At 35.4% G+C, this 15,187-nt stretch overlaps 1 protein-coding gene across 1 annotated transcript in view; it reads left to right on the top strand.

The window, feature by feature from the left end:
* Positions 1–15,187, top strand: part of slow (epidermal growth factor-like protein slowdown) — a 189,251-nt gene that overhangs the window by 117,938 nt on the left and 56,126 nt on the right. The window contains exon 2 of the mRNA XM_074178900.1: positions 12,248–12,369. Within this exon, the coding sequence (XP_074035001.1) occupies positions 12,248–12,369 (122 nt within the window). The remainder of the gene's footprint in view (positions 1–12,247; positions 12,370–15,187) is intronic.

Here is a 15,187-nt window from a genome sequence, read left to right as displayed (position 1 = left end):
AAAAAATAATCTATCACAACCATAAGGTACTGAAAGTGGCCATATGAAGTGATCCCAGAATGTCAACTACGATTATCTCGAAAGGGCACCCACTGAGTTACTGCTTCAATCTTCCTCTTCGCCTTGTCTTCGACCCCTTTCTCGAAGAGCACAGGTCACAGCGTTTACACCACTCCACCACGTCTCGGCGGCAATTGACCCAGTGGTACCTCTCGCGCACCCTCGCTATATTTACTACGAAATTCACTCCGGTGCGACCATCGTGGAGCTGTTTGCGAATATTCGAAATACACGTCTTTGTTAGGATTATATGGAATTTGTGGGTTCTTCCATCTGGGCTTTCCATTCTGAGTGAGTAGATCATCTCGAATGCAGGAAGCGGCATTATTATATCAGGTTCGGAGATATTTATCTTTTTGGAGAAAACCGATGCCTGGGTTTTGGTGGCATTGAATTGAACCTGGTTAATTCCACCCCCATTCGAAATTACTTCTAGATCCTCATTAAGATATGCAACCTCTTGCTGCCGATAAAGATGTGCCTCCGTAGCCGATGTCCTGAACTCCAAATGAAATGACGAGACAAGTGTACTGTCGTTAGCAGAGCAATATATTGGATTCTTGGTTTTTTCCAGTTAGTCGATGATATACAATAAAAAGAGGGCTGGAGACAATAAGGATCCCTGGGGTACACCAGCATTGATGGTGGAAGTATTCGAGAGATATCCATCGACGGCCACTTGCAGGGAAAGTTCTTTCAGGAAGCTGAAGAGCCACACACAAAAATGATCCGACAAGCCTCATTGGATTTCAGGTAGTAACAAATCATAATAAATATGAGCAAAGTAAAGACAAACATTGAATAAAATAAGGGACCCGAACCCCAAACAATGGCTACGCTGTGAGAACAACCAGAACACTGCATCCGTTGTCTCATTGTATTTTATAATGTTTGCCGCAGTTGTAAACGAAACAAACCAGTTGACACGTTGATAATAGTACTTCGACCAGTACTTCGACCACTGTGGATGTCTGCCGCAGTTGCAGTAGAAACGTTTAGAGATTATAACCAAAGAAGACCATGGTAAAACCTGGAAAACCCAGACCTTTGACGCTAGCCGTAAAAACCTACATTTCTATAACAATAAATTAGTTTTGACGCAATTTTTCCGGGCCGTGGAAGTTTACATTCTAGAAGTGCATATTTCGCTTCTTTGTCATAAAAAATAATACCGTGAGAATTTTTAAAGAAAACAGAAAACAACGTGCATATCTATTCTTTTACCGTCGATAATAAACACTTACTAAATCTTTGAAGATAAATGTAGGAGATAATCTTCGTAATCCCTTCACAATGCTCAATCAGAACTCCTAAATTTAAAAAGTTTTTCTGAAAAGTCTGAAGTTGTTTCTGTAGTACTAGAGAGAGATAAATTGAATTTATTTTCAAAACACTATTCGAAAAGTTAGAGAAACTATATGAAATTAGGAAATCTGAAGTAAGAAACGACAGACTTTGTTTCACCTGTTAGTACGTGTTATTATAGCGTTGCATTCATTTTACTTATTTCATACCGAATAAATTTCATTTTAGCAGTTTATTAATATTGAATGATCAGAAAAATTATCTAAGAACAGCGGCAGGTGGAAGATGTAGAAACTTGCTTCAAATATTTTCATTCATTATCATTTTCATACCCCGCTAAAATTCATGAGATGGTTTTTCAGTCACGTCAGTCACGTTCAATCACTATTTTGATAATGTAAAATGAATAAAATCACCTCGTATAGTGGATATGAGCTTTATATACGAAACAAAATTTCATCATGGATAAAATACCACAAATTATCATTAAATTATGGAGAATTGTCCGAAATTGTTTAACGTCATCATATGGCAATGAGTTATAAAGAGGCAAAAAATTAAAATTTGAAAAAAATTAATAGCATCAATGTGTAGAATACGAAATTCTTCTTCATTATTTGTCAGCACGACATGGTGGAATAAATATTTATTGAAATATTGGGCTACAAAAACACAGGACACTGAAATGGACAAAACCTTTGAAACAACCTAATATGAAATGACCGAATATCGATGTCCATCAGTGAGGATAACAGTGTTACATGTAAGTAAAGTTTAACCTCTTTCATTCACTATATTGTGTAGCAATCCTGTGAATGATATCTGATTCAATTCCATAACAAATGTTTGGAATACAAACTGAGTAGAAAAAAATATTTTTTGTTTAATTCAGTGTCCATATAGAATCATATGTTACGAAAGAATGTTTCTTTCGTGTTATTCAATGTTTATATGAAAGTAGCTGTTTCAGGAAGGCTTTTTTTCCAGATTTGTGTTTGAAAGTTACTTCTTTGCATGATCTACACATCTTTATATAGAGTTAATTTTTTGAAATCGATTGCTTCCTTCCCTTTTTTGGAAGTTTCCCACAGTTTTTAGTATGAAGATGGAGAAGTTGAAAGCCGAAACCTTTGTTTTCCATTGCTATGACCTTTGTCATAGCCTCTGCGAATATTGGCATTCTCAGTTGAATATATTTTGATGAAAAAAATTAACGTTATATTTTTGAAGTTCACTTTGTAAACTTTGCCAAGAGAAATACATATTATTAAAAAATATCGACCTGTCTGAGAACTTCTGTAGAGTTTATTCAGTACTTTTGGGAAGTAGTGGTTATTCATAATTGAAATTTCCTTCATATTTTATCTACTCACAACAAACTATAATCTTTTCAAAACTTCTATTCTGACAGATTCTTTATTTATCGAAATTGTTTAGATAACAATTGAAGTGCCCATCGTAAATCATTCAAAATCTCGGTTTGGTCTCCGCAATATAACAGATGATCTGATCTATTACGGTATTTTATTTATTTTATGGGTGAATTTGTACTTATCGATTAAATTATTGCTTTTAACGTGTTAGGAATCACACGTTAAAAGGTAAGACCTCGTTAGTCCTTAGCTCGCACAAGTTTCTCAACTTCTGAGAGTTGTCGTTCGTATGGGGGCGGCAGCTGATTAACGGAAAAACAGATTTTAAAACAGATTTTTTTTTTAAACAGAACTGAAAAGAGATATTTGTGGATCAACCCTACTTAAATACGATGGCTATAATTAATTATCATTCATTAATTTGAAAAATGTGTTGAATAATTAGGTAAACTTTCTGTTGAATGAAATATAAAAGTGTGGGCAATAAATATGTGTCGAAGTAACCGGTCCGATATTCTTCTCGTAATTAACAATACAAAAATATGATGAAAGAAGAATTCAAAACCCAATCCAATAATACGGACTTCTTGAAACAAATTATCGTGAATCATATAATCGAAAAATAGTTGATATGCTTATTCGTTACAAATAATACTGGAATTTTATCCCAACACCAAACTGTTATTTTAACACCTCGACATGTGTTTCGATCACCAAGTGATCATCTTCAAGAGGAACTGACTATACATACAATTTTATCCTTATTTATACTACAAATACATCTGCTAGGTACCTGCGTCTTTATTGTCTTGAATTAATTTTACAATATGGCATCGGGTAAACCTGATAAATAAAATATTATTTCAACAACCTATATAGTATACTATTAGGTATTGGTGCACCATGGCTATTCATAATATACTCATTTCTACATTCTCATAGGTATCAAGATACCTGTTGTTGTTAACTTGGCTAACTAATCTTAATGGAATGGTTTTGTTGCAAAATATGATGGACGACTGCTGATTTTTCTGCTAATACCTCAGTTTAATAGATCTTTTACTCTGTCCATAATATTTTGCATCGCAATTCTTACATTTAATTCCGTAAATTCCAGACTTTTCCCAATTCTCGACTTTATCCTTTGGATGAAGGTGGTATTTAAAACATCATTATTCGTTACAGACAATTAAATTTTTAGAGTCAACTCTTTTCTAACAAAAAATCCAATGGATTACATTGAAATTGTAAACTCTAACACGTTAAAAATTGTTCAATACCTTTGAGCCTAATTTTCATAGGCTGGGAGCATACTTTCCAGAAACATTTCTGTTCTATATAACTCCCTTGTGGAATCCTTAATGAGATTCATAATGTGGGGTGAGTCAGCCCTCGAGACTCTACAAATTAAACGAACCATTCTTATGAAGAATATTCTGAAAGTCATATACAGTAAATGTAAAATCATTATTTACTCCATAAGAAGGGTTTTACAAAAACCTCGCTATACGATAGCTTTCTCACGACTAAAATAATGAGTTATTCAATAAGTTACTAGATAAGTACTTATCCACTAACTACATTATTTGTTCATCAAAGAAGAAAGTAATACAAATCGTGAAATTATGAAACAACAAAAATTATTTGGCGCTCCGGGGCGATTTCATTCATTCCAGTGGCACATTTGCTTTTTCAGCTGCAGGAAAAACCGGAAAAACCTGCAGCACCACATCATCTGAAGATCTTGATGTGCCAATGTCCTCTCTTTCATAAAACAAAATGTAGGGTGTCTCCAGAGGCTCCAATAAATTCAAAACAGCGCCAGAACACTTCATAACACGACTATCGTCAGTCCGTTACGTCTTTGATCAAGGCGTAATAATGACCAGATTCAAAGCCAAAACCATAATGAACAATGACTGCATGAAAATTATAATAGTGGTCTGCTAGATTGTGTTCATCTATTTCGAACTTTCGTAAGAGTTTGTTGCATCCGTCAGAGGTTGACTCATGTTTGTAGATCATCAGTGTCATTATTAGATTGACTGGTGCCTGAGCTATACTTGTTTTCTTATACGTAATAGTCACTTATTTTGGCGCATGTTCAGCAATACAGTTGATCATCACCCGTTGAAAATTCCATTTTCAGATGATTTGACATTATGCTTTGCACAAACTGATTATCAGTCAAATTAGGAAATGCTAGTTCCAGAAAATCACAGACGTTTTTGCTACCTCTTGAACATTTACTACAAAGTTTACAAGTTAGGATTTTTACGGCAGAAGATCTATAAACACAAGATGAGATAGACTGTACGGAATTATTCAATCCAGAGCGGTCAGGAGTTTAATTCTACCATTTTTTTGCTCACGAAGGTAATTCAACAGGAACCCCAAGAACACGTCTCGTTGTTTTTGTAAAACCCTTTATAGTGAAAATCATACAATAAACTGTATCAATGAGTTTTGTAAAAGATTTTCATCAAGTATCGACCAGTTCTATTCAATAACCCTGTATATTCCTACATATTTAATAGGGCTTGAACTTACCTATGCAAAAATGTAGCACACTTGATGTTTTGCTAGAGTCATCTTTGAAATACAGAGCTATCACTTTTTTCATGTTGACTGTAAAACGCACACTCTGATAAAGTATGCTTTGGACGACGCGGCGATAAAAAAAAAGAAATTGTTCAGTAGTAGCTATCAAATGTCGAGAAAAATTTTCATAGCAGTAATTAAAACGCATAGTTTCAATAAAACTGATAAATTTATACTATATTTACTACTGATAAATGACACTTCAACAATAAAAATAATAATGATAAAGAACAAACAATGAAATATATTTCTTCGAGAAGGTATTAGAAATGTTCACCAACTTCTCTCACACACAGGCGACACCTTTTCTGAACATGTTTTGCTGAATTAATTAAGTAGTTCAATAGGAGTGAGAGAAGCAAAACTTTGCATCACTGCCGCTTCCAATTCGTATCTAGAATTCGTCGGCAATTTGAAAATAAGATCTTTCAACATTCTCCAAAAGTAAAAATCCATAGGCGTTAGGTCCGGTGACCTGGCCGGCCAACGGTTGAGTCCAACATTTGCAGCGAAAAAATTGGTGACAATTGCAGTGTTGTGGGAAGAAGCTTCGTCTTGTTGAAAATATATCTTTCTGAGCTCCATTATTGGCAATTCATTAACAAGAGGTTATATATTTTGCCTTAAAATTTCTAAATATCTCTGAAATGTGAGAGTGCCATTATAAATGGACGGACTGATAATTCTACCTCTGAAAACACCTGTCCCCACACTAAATCCAAATCTTCCTTGAATTCTCTGCTCCACAATAGAATGAGAATTTTGTTGTGCCCAATTGTAAGAATTGTTGCGGTTGAAAATGTCGGCACTGCTCACATAAGCTTTGCCTGTCCAAATACAATTAAATGAAAAATAACGCACTTGGTTACAACTTTCCAGGAACCACTGGCAGAAAGCCATGCGGAGTTCAAAGTCTTCTGGTCTGAGTTGATGATCTCTTCTGATCCTGTATAACTTGAATTTGTGCTTTTTCTAAATCATCCTAACATTAGTCCCTGTTAGGCCTGTTGATATATTGGGATTGGGATTACTTTCAATAGCTCCTAAAACGACTACTTTCTCCAACTCCTTATCCCTATTTGGGCCACTCTGTTCAACTCATCATTAATTGCAGAATGACTTCTTTCTACGCTGATGATGTGATCCAAAAAGTAATCTCAGCATTCTGTTTTTTATTACTTCATGTGGAAGTTATATTTCGAATACCACTAAGGAAAAGTTCATGAAGAAAAAGCCAATAATCTCATCAGTGACATGAATATAACATGATATTCCGTCCTCTGGCTACCGGCTTTGTACCCATCATTTCGTTACCGAAGGCAATCAACCCGATTGGCTAGCCTGTTTGAGGATACTCATCAAAATAATACCATCCGTGTAAAATGCATCAACGTGAGAGCTTTCAGCATAATTTTGCATTCGAGATTACAATATGCCATCCCGAACTTTTAATCTTTTTGCGTGTACCAAGAGTTGGAGGTATGCCAGTTTTTATTGTCAGCCGTTCTATTATTGTTCACCATAATAATTACAGACGCGAGTATTATTAGACAGCTAAATTGTGATTACAGATCAACATGGTGATTAAAATCAAATTGACTATGTGCACATGAATGTTTCTAAAGTATCAGTGATGATTTTGAAAAATAATGAATGTGAATAGTAGTAATTAAGGTGATTTTTTATGCTTATTACAAAGACGAATTTACTGTTTTTCTCAATTATCATACAAGTTTGCGGAAGAGAGATGTTACTTTATGTTTCGAGGAATTAAAATAAAATTATTGGTATTCTTCAAACGACAATATTTTATACTGTTTCTTGTATTTATCTTTATCTTCAATATTTTCAGATTGTAGAAGGTTATAAACACAAAAAACAGTGTTTGTTTGAAGGTGATTGACAATGTTCCATGATGAATTCCATTAGTTCGGACTTCCATTGTCTGATATTATATAAAATGAATTGAAATCCCTGAAAGAACTAGATGCTTTCCACTGTATAGCGAAAACCCACTGACGTGGAACAGTATCTGAACCACGAATCCAACCACCATCTATCGACTTGAAGAGTAATCATCAAGACACTATCAGACCGTGCTTTCGGGGTCTGTAATACGAAAAAAGGTCTCGAGAAGGAACTAGACATCATCAAAAATTATCTTCAACTGAATGGTTATTTCAAAGCGATGGTGGAACAGACTTGGGCTAAAAGACGGCAGGAGCCTCGCAAGGAAGAGAAGCAATCACAACCAGTGCTTGGACTTTCGTACATCCGAGAATTATCGGAAAGGACAAGAAGAATTGGGCCCAAGTACAACATCAGAACCTGCCTCAAATCCGGTAACACTATCCATAGCAGCCTCACGAAAACCAAGCCACCAAACGCGGACTGCGATTCCAAGAATCGCATTTACCGGATACCCTGTGATTGCGGAAAATTCTATATCGGTGAAATTAGGAGGCCATAGAAAGTTCGCATTGCCGAGCACAAGAAACACACTCATCGAGGGAAAACCAGCAAATCAGGAATAGAAGAGCATGTTTGGACCCATCAACATAACATCAAGTGGTCCCAAGCTGAGATCATATACAGGGAGGAGCACTGGTTTAGGAGAAAATTCAAAGAAGCCGCATACATATTGTCTAACAATGTATTCAGCCAAGCTAGCGTAGAGATACGCAACATATTGGTTGTGGAATTGGCCGCAGTGGTAGTGCGCCCGACTCACGATCGGAAGACCGTGGGTTCGATTCCTGACCCCACCAGATATTTTTCTCGAGATAATGTATCTGGTTGAATCTGGGATGATTCTGCGACCGTGTTAGGAATCACACGTTAAAAGGTAAGACCTCCTTAGTCCTTAGCTCGCACAAGTTTCTCAACTTCTGAGAGTTGTCGTTTGTATGGGGGCGACAGCTGATTAACGGAAAAACATATTTTAAACAGACAGACAGATATGGAAACCCATAATCAAGCAAAAATGACCAACCGGTCATCTCCCGCTAAACCGGTGAATTGGAAAAAGGAAAGCGGAGATAAGTAAAGTACTCAAATGACCTATAAATAGTCATCTCTCAGAGGAATTAGTCCAGTCATCACCCGAAGACGATTGTGGATACTAACAGTCGAAACGTCGTGAAGTAAATTGGCTTGGAATCTCGTCATTTTTTTTCATTTTGTTCTTTTTGTTCAATTGTTCCCATTTTACTTGTATTTTATTTCACTGTTATTTCATTTCAGGGTTTTTTTGCTTAATAAAATTGTTATATTCAGCTATATTTTTTAATTATTTTTTTTTGTAAGTTCTTTCAGGGATTTCAAATCTCAGACAATGGAAGTCCGAACTAATGAAATTCACAAAAAACAGTATAAAACATTATTAGTGATTTAATTGTCAGTATCACGGTAAAATTACTTTTCGAGTTGAGTATTATATTTCCAACATTCGTTTCAATGTAGTTGACAATGATTCTTCGTGAATGTTGAAGGCTCGGAAAAAGCGTTAACAGATTTTCAATTTAAGGAGAAGATGAATGAATGAAACAGTATATTTTTGGTACTGAAGGATTAGATGAATCCAAAATCGGATTGAAAACAGAAATGTGCTTTTTTATTACACGCTTTATATTAGTTTCACCTGTATGTATGTATGTTTTTTTGAAACTTTCCTTTTCATTTCATATTGGGATCTGTATTTGATTGAATTATTGACGTTATTGCTTGATCTATTCGCGGGCAGATGGCGCTGTACGAAACTTCCTTGATATATCGACATTATTGCTGGATCTAATCGCGAGCAGATGGAGCTCTACGTAACCTCCATGATATATCGACATTGTTGCTTGATCTATTCGCGGGCAGATAGCGCCATTCGAGCTCACTTTACATGTATTTCTTCATTTGAAAAAAGTTTTTTATACGCGCGCCTGCTGCCTTATTTGTAACCCTCCTTTGCGCGCCTGTTGCCTTGGGCTTGGTAGCTGATTTTCAGGCTCCCTCTCCGGAATCGGAAAATATCATTTTTCTAAACAATATACGGCTGATTGATCCGAAAGTTCAGATAAAATAAATTTATTTTAAAAAGACTAAAAAACACGCTTTTATAATACGAAACTGAATAATGAAAAATAAATATACTTTAAAAAACTAACAAAGACGCTTTTAAAAAAAATCGAACTAAAAGCGACGTGCGCTTGATATACAAAAAATATGGCACAAAGCGCTTACGCTTTTTTCACAATAATACTAGTATTTTTCGTTCATTATTGTTTTAAGCTTATTTAAAAAAATTATTTTTAACTTTTCAGTTCGATGTTTTTTAAAAGCGTGTTTTTTAGTTTTTCAAACTATATTTATTAATACTTTGGTTCAATTTAATTCTTCGTACGATTCATTATCGTGAACCATTTTTCCCTTACTCGTTTCAAACTTTGTGTAACCTGAAGTAACTAACATTGGAACTGTTTCAATACTCTTTTGGTTGCAAAATTACGAATTATCACTTTTCCTACTCTTTCTCACCCCAGATCTCTACAAGAAATGGTTAATATAAGAAAGCATAAAATTATTGGTGATGTTTAATCACCAAATATGAATGAATAATAATAATAATAATAATAATGAGTTTATTAGTATATAAACAATGTACAAAAACAGAGCAGTTTCTTGAAACTAAAGTCAACAATAATTCCACAAAGCCAAGGCTGTCCGTGGTATTGACTTTATATATTTCTAATCTTCAAACATCATTCTAAGGGGTGAACATAAATGTTGGAAAACTGGTAGTTAACAAGTTACTAAATGCTAAATCATTAATAAGAAGGTGTAACTCTTCAAAAATCTAATAGGTAATATTGTAACGAGTATAATACCCAAATTATCTAAATTTCATATATCTACGCAGATACATATGCACACAGATACAAATATTTACCTATATACAGAAAAACAAATACAATAATTCACTGATGAATATATCATACAAACAAATTTTGAATTTCAGATGCAAAGTAATGTGAAAAAACGGCGGATACATATTCATCATTCGAACAATTGTAGAATAAATAGCGCTTCTTTCTATGGATAGTATAAAATGTCGTACTTTTTTTTAAATTGAAAATGAGAGTATGATTCGATAATGTCTCTTGGTAGGTAATTGAAATATCGTGATGCTGAAAATGCTTGGGCATTTTTGACCTATCCTTTTCTTTGCAATTGGAATTTTGAGTTTGTTGGAGTCCTTTGCTCTCGTGAGATATCTATGCGATATATAATCAACCTCATTATTTTTTTTGAACAAATTGATGACTGACTTGAAAAATGTAATTGTTTCAAATCAATCATTCCAATTTTTTCAAATTGGAGATCCGACGAATAGGTTCTTTCTCATGGAGCATAATTTGAAAAAAAAGTTTGCAATTTTTGAAGATGTGTAAACAATGCAGCACCCCAACCCAAAATCCCATACGATAATCGAGATTCAATTAATGCAAAATAAATAATTTTTAGAAGGGACAGAGTCAATTTTTAGCTCATGTATTGGAATCCCCCTAGTAAAGTTCTCAGAGTACTAGTGACATTATCTACATGATAATCCCAACGTTAATGACAATCGATTTCTATCCCTAAATATTTAACATTTTTAGTAGACAAAACTCTCAAAATATTGCTATGATTCTTCACTTCTAAAAATTTGTAGTTGGGTAAACCGTTTACATAACTTGTGATAGGCAGAAACATAGTTTTATCAAAATTGATAGTTGACAATTTATAGTTGAACCAGTCGACGATGGTGTTTAGATCTTGTTCAGTTTCAACTTTTAGGTTATTCCATGTTTCACCAAAATAAAAAATTGCAGTATAATAAGTAGTATCGGTCCCAAAACCGTTCCTTGTGGAACTCTACACTGTACTACCCTTTCCTTGCTCACATAAACATCTATTTTGACGCATTTTTGGCGCTCTTTCAAGTCGCTTCGGTGCCAAAGTAATTCCTTAGTAAGTATAGGAAAAGCTTTTCTTCCCTATGTTGAAAATAGTACAGACTGAATTGGTAGAATTCTAGAGAAAAACGACATGAAACCAATATGTAGGCCAACGAAAACTATTAGAGAAAGTCTAAGGTCAACTAAAGACCTCGGAGAACCTTTAGCAACATTGGGGTATACCAGATTCCTTGTCACGAAAAGAAGTGTGGAAACCCGTCTCTCTGGACAATAGAGAAATTGTCGCTTTGAACAAACCGATAAATCAGCTGTAGATAAACATGCACTCAAAGAAGGGACTCACATTTTCCCATTCGGAGATACACAAATACTCGATAAAACTCAAAATAACTATCCAAGAATACATAAAGAGGCAATAAAAACACAGGGATACTTCCAATAGAAAGGAAGAGGCAGTGAACCTCAGTAAAATCCGGCTACCTATCCTCAATTGTACACAAAGTCATTTGATCCAATTATTAGGAAAAAAGTCATGTCCACCAATGATGATATAAAACAGAAGACAAATTCTAAGATTGTAGTTCGGCGTTAAGAACAACACCAGAACGTCAAAAGATATTTCATCGCCCTTGATAATGTTTACCACAGTGGTAGACGAAAAGTCGGATATGAAACCTGCAGACCTTGGCCAAAAATTCCAGAAAATAATTTTGGCACAATGTTTACAATCATTTTGATTCAATACCCTAAATTTTCATAGTCCACCTGTTCTCTCAAAAAATACTATAGCTACAACTCAGTTTACTTTTATCCCATTTCAATATGATTGGGCATGGTTTCTAATTATTTTGACTTTTATTAATTACTTTCCTTCAGAACTATTTTTTGATGTTCATTATGACGTGTGTTACCATCACTTTCTGGTAAAAATAACCTTATTTACGAACTTTTTTGTTTCAGACGTCATGTTTGTACAAGAAATGCGGAGCGTCCAGTCAAATCTAAGCAAGCCTATTGTAAACCTACCTTCAAAAACTATGTAGTGAACTGTCAAGGAAATCAGGTTTGCAAAGGAGTAAGGTAAATAGTTTGAACATCAGTGAGTTTTCTGAAAAAAAAACTAACCGAGTTAGCATCATCTCGTATCTGTTTGTCAAAGACAAATTCTTCAGTTGTTTTTCATCTACTTGCAATTGTTATTTTGGGAATTTACGTTTGGTATTACTATAATGGGTTCGATATTTATTGTTGTACCGGTTCAGTATCTCCCACCTGTTTGTTCATGGTGATAACAAGTTGGCTGAAAAACAATTTTTCAGGGTGGGGGGTATGTTCTAGCATTAGTCTTTATTATTAGAATGAAGAATTTTTGTTTTATTATTTGGCAACATTGCTTCTCAGTGAAGTTTAACTGCGAATGAAAATTCGACAAGAGAGAGTAGCAAGAAAAGAAAACTGTCGGAAGTCGGTCGGTCCGGTGTATATTGTTTATATTGTTTAAAGAATTTTCGGTAATTCGGTATAGTTTTATGGTCAAAAGTAGAAGTCAGTATAGCGTGCTTTCGATCCGTTATTCATTGGGTTAAGAGTGGTGTTTTCCTAATTCCTCCTTTCCTTCCCAAAGCCATTTCCAGCACCATCAGAAATCGAGAAGACAAATTACGGTCCAGTGAAGGTAAGAACTTTCTTTCTATTTCTCACAGAACATTATCGGGATGTTCTAGAAATAAACAGAACATTTTTTTTGGTTCAGTTTACTAACTATTTCAAAATCTGCCGTCCCATTACGAATAACAACCCTCAGGAATGGAAACTTGTGATAGTTGAGGATGAGCAAGGTCTTAGTTCTTATAGTGCGATTCCTAGCAAGGGTTGAAAGATGCGTAATAAAAATCGATTCGCCGTCTGTCGGGCTCAAATCACCGTTACCATAGCGTGAATTACTTCAACAAATCACTTCCGCTTACCAGTCAACTATTATCTCAAAACACATTTTTATTTTTCTGCGAGCATTTTGACATATCTTAAACGCTTCTAGACGTGTCTAGACAGCTTCAAGACGCTTCTTTAATTTTTTTTGACTAGAATGCTTCTAGTCGTTTTCCAAGTATATATCATTCAACTCATATATTTTGGTTTTCACCCCTCTCATACATTGTTATCAAACAGCTACTATAAATTGAAATTAGCTTTCAGTTGATCACAACGCAACACCTGGAAATTGCTCGTAAAGAAAATAAATGTGACCCTTTCGGCTTCTAAACATGATTAATTATGTTTCTTGACATCCAGGCGACTCTAATGATACCACTTTCAGCAAAATTGAACGACCGGAACTGGAAGCTGAAAGTGGCCTGATTATGACAGATTCGAAACCTCCTTGGCATGAGAAATCCGAATGTATCATTATTTTACTTCATGATAATTTTTTTCAGACCTCAATTGCTTATTTTTTCGTTTAGTGAAAAAAAATAATGAGAATTTGAAATCTAATTGTCTCGTCATATTATAGCTCAACATACTGTATATATTTTTTACTTTTCAAAGTTGACACCAACTCATTTCACTAATGACACATGATAATTGACAGTTGACAAGTGGTATTTGTCTATTTTTTTTTAATTGGAAATAACTGATCTGGCAAATGATATAACCAATGACATCTGTCTGCAACTTCAAATATGCTTCGCATATAAATTTTAAAATCACTCCTGCGCCTCTATATTCCTGTTCGGGTTCATTGTCGCTATCCTGATCATATAAATCAATAATCAGATCATTCACGGGTTCATTTGACATGAAATCATCCTCAAATTTCTTTGTTCGTTCCATCGTACAGAAAAAACTGTTCAGTCCAACCCAAACCAACTCAGTTGGATTCATATCCGGGTGATGAGGCGGTAATCGTACAACGTTCTGATTTACTACTAGAAAAAGCTAATACATTGAATTTTGGCTCATAGTCGTTTCTGAGGGCATATCAATCACGTTTAAGCTCTTTCTTTTCAAAAGGAATATTCGTTTCTGATTACCATGACTGCATATCTGCTTCTTTCTTTCTTCATTGCGATAATTAGCTGTATAACAATTTGATTTCCGTTTAATATGATCATTAGGCACAAACCTTCATCACTCGCATGTATTATGATCAGACATTGTCCTTTACTAACAGGTTTTTCCAGACCTCCCAAGGCTGGCATCCCCTCAATATTTTCTTGTTATTTTTCACCTTTCACCATAAAAATACAAGTTTATGAATTTTTTTTTCGTAAAGACTCCCTGCTACCATGATAGTCAATACCTCGGATGATAGTTTTATGAGTTTCCCGAAGTGTAAGAACTCTTTTCTCTTTTATATAGAAATCAATCAACATCTGCGTAAGCGCCAAATGAGCACCATCCATCATAATTTCTGAAAGTTTGATAATTTTTTTTTCATATGGGTGTTTGACAGTCCCCCGGTGCAGACCACACGGCACTCACCCAGTAAAGTTATCGGTCAACCACCCAATCCCGCACCTGCGGGTAACAGGCGTTGGCCGGTTTCAAGCTAGATGTGTGGGAGAGGTGTCTCGCAAGAGCCCTCAGCGGTTACTCATCCAACGCTGGAAAGGTAACTTTCCTAACATGAGTGCCCCTCGGGGTAACGTAAGGGTATGCGGTGCAGACCACACGGCGTACACCCAAAAGTTGTTGATGAACCGCCCTATCCCGCACCTACACGGGTAATGGGCGCGACATCTTCGACATATGATGTGTGGTAGAGGATGCTCGAAAGAGTCCTCAACGGTTACTCATCAAACGTTGGAAAGGGAACTTTCCTAACATGAGTTCTAGGGGGGAGGTGAGTGCCCGCTCGCGGCTGGAGGCTAGTGAGCCTCATCTCCAACTGGCGTTGGC

Source organism: Leptinotarsa decemlineata, unplaced genomic scaffold (assembly GCF_025532065.1).
Source record: "Leptinotarsa decemlineata unplaced genomic scaffold, Ldec_3_MD MMD2_tig00004307_RagTag_RagTag, whole genome shotgun sequence".
Classification (NCBI taxonomy): domain Eukaryota; kingdom Metazoa; phylum Arthropoda; class Insecta; order Coleoptera; family Chrysomelidae; genus Leptinotarsa; species Leptinotarsa decemlineata.
The sequence above is the reverse complement of the archived record's forward strand: the minus strand, read 5'-3'. Positions and strand labels throughout refer to the sequence as shown.